The sequence below is a fragment of the Thalia democratica genome, chromosome 6 (assembly GCF_965202585.1).
Source record: "Thalia democratica chromosome 6, ktThaDemo2.hap1.1, whole genome shotgun sequence".
NCBI lineage: Eukaryota > Metazoa > Chordata > Thaliacea > Salpida > Salpidae > Thalia > Thalia democratica.
The window spans coordinates 21,292,859-21,301,279 of record NC_139170.1 but is presented as its reverse complement, the minus strand read 5'-3'; the positions used below and the strand labels follow the sequence as shown (position 1 = coordinate 21,301,279).

Genomic DNA, 8,421 nt, shown 5'->3' with positions numbered 1-8,421 from the left:
AACAGTTATAACTCATAAGTAGGATGCATAGTACTTGAAAGTTTGCTGTTCAATTTATGTTGTCATATGAATTATTTTTTACAAAAGGTAACAACATAAAATTGTAATGAATTTTACTTGTGTTTAATTTTGTTACTCATTTCTTTATAGTTTTATTATATTATTTATTTTAACAGATTAATAATATTAACATACTTTGGTTTTTGTGATACAACTGTTTCACTAGTATTTTAATAAAGAAAGTATTACCAGCCTCTTAATAAGAATTAAATAAAATAGTAAAGATTTGTTACTACTTTACAACTTATATTGTTTTTGGCAGAACTACTACATAAAACCTTACTTATCCTATTTTCAAATTTGTTCTAGCAAAAAAAAACATCAGTTTCATACTATATTCTTTGAAATTATATACATTTTCTAGGCAGAAGCCAGTGTGTTACATCATGTGTAATTTTATTTGCCTTATTACTACTTAACTTTTAGTTAACCTATAAATTAGAAAGAAAATTAATTTTATTTTGTTTCATTATTTTTTAGATATACTTAATTAATTACTTTTTATCTTTATTGTGTTTAAAATTGTTTTAATTGTTGTTTATTCTGTACATAAATAATCATTTGTTAGCACAATACTCATAGCCAATTTTGGTTGATAGCTAGCTTATTTTATTAATAACATAAATAATTAAAAAATGCTATAACCCAGACTGAATCAATGTTATCTGATTTAGATCAACATAACTATTAACAACGACCAGCTAGAAAGATAAATTTATCTATCAGTATGACTAAAACCATAAAAAAATAGTATCTCATGCAAATTTTATATTTTATTGTTCAATTGCTTTGTAAGTAAAATATTCCTCAATAAATTTAATTATTCTAAAATATTTCATATTTTACTCCATAACTTACTACCAACATATGCAAGGGACTTAAAAATGTTACTTTTTAAAGGTGTTTCTGGATTTATCTTTTGTTAAAAAAGTAGAGTGTGATCTAGTCTTTATTTAAATTAGGAGTAAGTAGTAACGTTTGCAGGGTTGCCAAAAAACCTGTAATCCTGAATATATCTTAAATTTGACAATTTAGGCAAAAAAACCTGGTGTTGCTGATGGAGGTGTTCTATTTATACAATGTTAGGGGCCTAGTTTACAACTCAACGTGCGCTTTAAATTATATAAGAGATGTTCCCAAGCTAACACTTAAACTATATATGGTAAATAATCTAATATAACTTAGTACTTAATATTTATTAAGTACTTTGTACTTAATCCCGCTTGTTAAGATCACAACAGCGGTTACTTGCTACTATGCGTACCTTATGAGCAGGGTTGCTACTCGGTCAGGAAAAGTCAGGAAAAATTAAAAAAAAATGTCAAAAGTCAGGAAAAGGCAGGAAAAAATGGGAGGTTTTGAAAAAAAGTCAAGAAAAGTCAGGAAATTTGATAAAATAAAAAATAAAAAAGTCTAAAAATGTCACTTTAAATTTACTAAATTCCTTGTTTTCCAAAGCCTTCAAATTGTAGAAATTAATTAAAAGTCCTTTAAAGTCAGAAAAAATTCCAAAATTTTCCTAGAAATTTACAAAAATATTTAATTTTATTTCCAATGCCTTCATCTGGTATAAATTAGTAAAATATCCTTTATAAAACTGCAAAAATTTTCTTTTAACATATTGAACAAGTACTGTACTTGAACTAGCAGATTTTGTAAGCTTTTTAGTATTGATGATCTGTAGCAAGGACACTTTGATAGTGAAACTGTGATATATACACAAAAGTTTATCTAGCATTATTTTAAAATCAAAGTGTTTTTTGTTGAAGTAAATAATTGAGTTTTTTATAAATTTTTCAATTAGATTAGTATTTTATGTAACTTTACCTCTTTATATTTTTTTCAAAGTTGTTTAAATTTATAAGATAAGTTATGAAATTGAAAGCTTTATATAGTTTCAAGTGTTAGATTATGTAATTTAGAGTAAGTTTAATCTAAAAGTTTGATTTAGAAAAGTCAGGAAAGTTTTGGTAAAAAGTCAGGAAAAGTCAGGAAATTTTTCTCAGCTTGATCAGTGGCAACCATAGATGAGTCCTAATAAGGGCTAAACCGGTCGTAGTTTGTCTCGGATGCTGTTGTTGTTGGTTGTGTAAAGTTCATTATTTATTGTTTTAATTTATAAAAATGTTTTTAACTTTAAATTTAACTTAATACCAAAAGTGGACCAAAATACTTTTTTTTTTGAAAACCTAGAAGAAATTTACAAAAAAACATATGGAAATCTTGCGTAAGGCTAATGATGTGAAAGTGCCTAGCTTGCAAATATTTTCAAAGTTTAAGTAGAATCCGGCCCACAAAAGGCCCTATGAACCAAAGTTTTGAAAGTTACACTAATTATTCTTGGGTTTGAAATGAACATCAAATGAGTTGGTAGTTTTCATGAATCAAATAAGATTGAAATGCTCTGTCCTGCAAAGAACTAAGATTTTTCACATCTATTCAGTAACTAAAAACATTGCTAACCCCTAAATTAAAAGCTAGTAGAACAATTGTCTAACAAAAACTGATTATTTTTATTATAACTTATATCATAAATACATAAATGTTCAAAAGTATGGCTTGATAATAATGTTTGCTAATAAAATTCATAAAAGCTTGGTTTAACTAAGCTAGTAACTGCACAGAGAATCCCAAAGTTAATACTTACAAAATAATGTAAATAACCTAAATAAACCTAAGTTTTGTGTCAAAAGTAATCAGTTACAAGTTAATGTATATAAATTTAAGAATGACCAGCAAAAAAGAAAAAGCTGCTCCAAGAACCGGCCCAGGTAGTACATATGATGCTGTACCTGAAGTAACTAGGGTACACTTAAAACGAAATGGTAATAAAATCAATGTGGATATGAACACTTACTTATTAATTGTTAGTTTTTGTATTAATTGTTGTTTTATTTTAGAAGTGTAATATAGTATGTATAATTTGTTTAAACTAAATGATTATTTAGATAATAGTGTTCCAAGTTTAAATATTTTTATATTTCTGAAAATTGCAAAAATTGAAGAAAACTACTGTACAGTTTCAAAATAATTATCTTAAAAGTTCTTAAAAATTAATTTGTATTTAATTTTTTAGAATGTTCCTGAAGAAATATATGCTAACGAAGAAGTAAGTAGAATGATGGAAACTTTAAAATTACCCCACAACTATCTAAAAAAATTACCTCCAGCTATAGAAAATTTAGTTAACTGCACTGAAATTGACCTAAGTGGTAACGGTATTGGTAAGTTTTTTTAGACAAAATTTTTATTTTTTTAATCATATCATAGTAAATGAGTAAAAAGATAATTCAAGTTAATAAATAATAGATATAAATTTAGTCTCAACCCATCTAATATTTTATTAAGGTATAATAATTTTTTGAAAATAAATTAAGAATACTATTTATATTAAGTTACTGTTTTCTTTACATACAGCTTTATGTTAGCTGATTAGATAATATCTGTTGGCTTATTAAAAAAAATAAAAACTTTGACAAATAAGTCTGTTTTGAAAAAAAAAAGTTTTTTATAGTAATTAAGAATAAGTCTAAAAGTTTGTACAGCTTTGTTTTTAATACTCTTGAAGGAGGCATAATTTGAAAAAGTTGTTTTATTTGTGGTTTTAGTTAATACCTTCTAGATTTTCTAACTATCTGAGTATTATCCTTATTGCTTCAATACGTTTTGCTTTAAAAAGATCTTGTGTGCTACAGAAAAAACTACAAAATAAATCTAAGTTGTAAAAATAAAGCTGTTGTGTGCTCTTAAATAAATAAATTATTGCAAAAAGTTTTAATGATTTTATAGCAAAAATACCTAAACCTATTGATAAACTTCGACGACTTGAAACTTTAAAAATGGATGGTAACAATCTAAAAGCATTACCAAAAAGTATATGTAAAACACCAAATCTAGAGCATTGTGAGGTTTCTAACAACAAAATTAAAAAGCTTCCTAAGCAAATAGGGAAAGCTGCTTTGATGAACTGGTTAGATGTGTCTTATAATGAAATATCGTCTCTGCCTAAAACAATTTATAATTTACCAAAGTCTTTAGACGCGTCTGGTAATAAATTGTCTGCTCTCCCTGAAGTTAAGTACAAAGGAAAAAAGTTTGCGCCAATTGGTCATATGGATTTGTCAAATAATAATATTTCACGTATGCCTAAAACAATGAAAAAGCTAGTAAGACTTTCATCAATCAATTTAGAAAATAACAACATAGAATCTTTCCCAGAAGGTTTGTTTTGTTTTAGTTGTTATCTTGTTTCACTATTTAATAAAAAAAAAAACAGATATTGGGGAGTTGAAATACTTGCACAAACTGAATGCTTCTAAAAATAAATTGAAAGCTTTGCCAGATTCATTCTATCAACTTGTGTATTGTTTAGACACTCTTAATCTTAGTGAAAATCAGTAAGTCTGTTAGTATATTTAATAACAAGTCTAAAATTTTCTATATCAAGTTATATTTATATAGAATTTCTTACAAATTATCACATTCAAAATTAACAGTAAATTTTTTTATGAAGTTTATTGCTATAATCCTCAGCTGTTTAAATGTAATATGTATATATTAGTACAACATTAAGATTTTTTTAAAGAATTAATTCACTATTCTGTTAAGACCATAGGGGGTCCAACACTTTTTTTTACAAAAAATGACTTAGGTTTTTATATGAAAGCTTTAAGTACAAACTACAAGCCAGTTTTACAGAATACAAAATTATCATTTAAGTTGAGATATCTTATTTTTTGTAAAAAGTTACCGATACAAACGTATGGACTACAAATTTTTAAGGGTCATTTTTCTTGGAAATTTTAAAAATCACTAAAAATCTATCTCCTTCTTCATTTTTCAAGTAATGTTCCTTAAATAATCAAAAATTTTTTTTCTTTCGTTATAAGAAAAAAAAAACATTAATTATGAATTTTAATAATTTCAAAAAATATCAAAAATTTAAAAAAAATGTGTTTTTTTTTAAAGGTATTTTTACTTAAAATTTTTCAAGTCTAAAGTAACAATATTTTGTTATTGTGCATAGATTAGACTGTGAAAGTTTGAAGAAGATTGCTTGAAAAATGTAGGAGGAGATAAATTTTAATTAAAATAATATATTTTTGCTCTTTTATTTTTCCTTTCCCATAGGGAGCATATTATGCAGCCCGACTTTGACCGGTCATATCTCAAAAACTAATTTGAATTTTTTTAATCGGTAAAAAGCAACTTGAAGCTTAGTAAAAACTCTATAAAATAAGATCAACTTGTAAAAAACATATCTTACCCCCTTTGGCCTTTAATATAATAGATTATCAGTCAGTTTATTAAGCAGTTATTAAAATAAAACATAAATTAAAGTACACGTTAAATTAAGCTAAAAATTTAGGTAATTAAGCTGTTTATATATTTATATTCTTAAAATTTTTATTTCTATTAGCATATAAGAATATGAAAATTTCAATTTAAAAACAGTTATATGTTTCTTTTTATACTGCTATATTTTAAAGGTAATATTTAAAAAAATTTTTGTACAGTATAATTTTACTCATATAGAGTTTAGAATAATTGTTTTAGTTACATTTAACTGTAATCATTGTGTTTTAAGTACGTTGCGTTCTTTTATTTTTTTATGAAGACATTAAATACTCTGTAACTAAATAAAACTAAACTTGTTTTAATAAATTACATTTTAACTTAAATTGTTTTTTTACTTTTTACTGATCTTCATGTTTGATGATGTTAAACATTTTTTAATGTGAATAAGTTAATACCTATTTTTTTTATTGAAAATTTAACTTTTATTAATATGTTAACCTTTTAACATTTAAACAAATTTATTTCTTTAATGTTTAATAGTTCAAATTTGATTTAAACGATATTTTAACTTTAGTTATTGTGTATTAACTAAGTAAAATTTAAACTTTTTTGTTTGGTTAAATTTGTGCTTAATATTATTAATATAGTTCTAAATTATTTTGTTTTTATTTATTTTGTTACATTTTAACTTGTTTCAATTTTATTAATTTAATAATATACTAACTATCCTTTTATTTAATCTAAGCCTTTAATTTTTGTCTCATTTTTTTTGTGATGTTTAACTGTTTATAATTGTAAATTTTAGGGTTTGTTTAATCCAACAAAACACTGTTTTTTACTAATTGTTATACAGTATTGCTTTATTTAATATATCATATTCAAGTAACACACGATCCAATTTTTTTAACCATAATTTTGGATTTTTAGTTTTTATAACTTAAATTAATCAATTCTTGCTAATTAAATACAAGATTTTTTTTTCTAAAACATGTTCACTTTTTAGATGCAAATTACTAATTAAGTCAAGGTGATTTACAAACTAAAGCAACTGTGACTTGAAGCCCCCTAAAGTACTACACAGTGGGCTGAAAAGGGGGTCAAGTGGCATTTAATTACAAAAAATGTTTTAGACTAGAAAATAAAACATAGTATTTTACATAGTTTAATAGAACTGGATTTGATTCTTTTTTGCTTTAAATATTTTAGAAGTTTTGTTATTTCAAATGCAGCCAGTTTTAATTATTTTGAGCTTCAAATATTACTTCTTAAAGTTTCATCATAAGTTTTGTTAAAAATTGACTTGCAAAAGCTACACAAACATACCTCAAATAGTTATTTACTACTAATTTGTCTATGTTTTTTTTGTTTATTACGGTATAGTGTTTATCGAAAAACAACAAAAGTTTATTGAAAAATTGAAATTTTATATTTTTTTTCAAGTAGGTTTTTTTTTGAAAAAATCGTAAAATATTTTCAAAATATTGCGTATGAAAACGTAAAAAAAGTTTTGTACATTTAAATTGAATTTTATGAAACTTTTATATTATTATTTTTTATTATTTTGTAGTTCTAGCCTTAGACAAAAAAAAAGGATGGTCTCTCAATAGGTTTTTGAGTTTTGTGACCATCAGTCTTTCCTTAAATTATCCAAAAAAACATGTGAGTCAAAAAAAAAAAATATTTTTTAAAACACTTATGTTAGTTTTCAATGGGAACTATTACATATCAGATAGAAAATTTAAAAATAATGTGTATAAGTATTTCAGGTGCTTTTGTGTAGTTGTTGCTAGCTATAATTTTGACGTAAATTTAAGAACTATTCTGAGTAAGACTTGAAGAGAAAATTAAAAAAAGATAGCCGCATTTAAATTCTTATAAGTTCTTGAATAATTGAAGCTGAAAAGAAACAAAACCAGTTTTGAAAAGAATAAAGTCCGTTCTTTTCATCAATGTATAAGTCTCAATCATCATGAAGTTATTTACCGCTTGCCAGTTTGGGTGTACTACAACTAAAAAAGCTGAATATCTAAAATAAGTAAAACGGTACTACTAAAAACTTTATTTCGATAAATCAAAAAATAAAACAATATTATCACTGTTAAACTTAGGTCATTAAAAAAGTTGAAATGTCACAAAAAAAAGATTATTACAAATTAACTTGAATTTGATAAAGAATTAAGTTTAACCTTATGTACTTTTTTCTTTTATATTACATAAAAAAGAAACCAAAAATGTTTCAGTTGGAAGAAATTAGTTTAAGGCCTTATGGAGAAAGATTACTGATTTTTACGAGTTTGTCTTATTTTGTAGAGTTTAGTCTGAACTACCAGACACTTTTAACCACTTAGAAAAATTCAAAGTAACTTTCACGATATAAGCAAAGTCTGTGACCTCAATAGGTTCCTTATGGAAGGCGCAAACCAAAAACACAAAAAAGACTATTTCACTAAAAATCTATCTTCTTTATTTTAAAATCAATCTTACTCAAATTTTCACAATTAGTCCATAAACAATATTTAAATCGATTAAATACAGGAATTGTTTTCAAACTGTGAAAAATTAAATTTATGTAAGTAAGATAACCACCTCTTTTTAATATTTTTTTATTTGAAATTTACATTTTTTGATATTTTAAAAACTCAACATTAAAAGTATTTGAAACTATAAAAGGAATGTTTAATGAAAATTTGAGGTCTCTAGCTCAAAATATGAAAGAAAAAAAATATATTTTTAATTTCTTTTTAAGTTTCCTAAAATATAAACAATGCAAAAATTACTGTCCATACTTTTGTATTGAAAACTTTTTAAAAACAAGTTTATTTCTCAAAAAACAATTAATATAAATATATTCTATAAAATTCTATAAAAACTTACTTATATTTTGTACTTAAAGATTACATTTAGTAATTTTTGTATAAAAAAAATGTTGGACCCCTATGCCCTTATGTTGAAATGTCATTTCAATAGATTTTTTTAGTATAGTTTTAAATGCGAGAATTTTAGTTGTCCAAATTTGAAATTTTTATACTTGAAGTATCATAGTTTAAAATGTCGTATTTGATT

General features: G+C 24.3%; 1 protein-coding gene across 2 annotated transcripts in view; it reads left to right on the top strand.

The window, feature by feature from the left end:
* LOC145838138 (uncharacterized) overlaps window positions 1-8,421 on the top strand; it is a 28,902-nt gene continuing 20,481 nt past the window's right edge. Inside the window, exons 1-5 of one of the 2 annotated variants that reach the window (XM_082945683.1) lie at window positions 1-87; window positions 2,788-2,926; window positions 3,137-3,284; window positions 3,850-4,281; window positions 4,337-4,457. In XM_082945683.1, coding sequence (XP_082801809.1) covers window positions 2,789-2,926; window positions 3,137-3,284; window positions 3,850-4,281; window positions 4,337-4,457 — 839 coding nt within the window. In that variant the 5' untranslated portion in view covers window positions 1-87; window position 2,788. The remainder of the gene's footprint in view (window positions 88-2,787; window positions 2,927-3,136; window positions 3,285-3,849; window positions 4,282-4,336; window positions 4,458-8,421) is intronic. The other variant, XM_082945684.1, reaches the window with a different exon arrangement.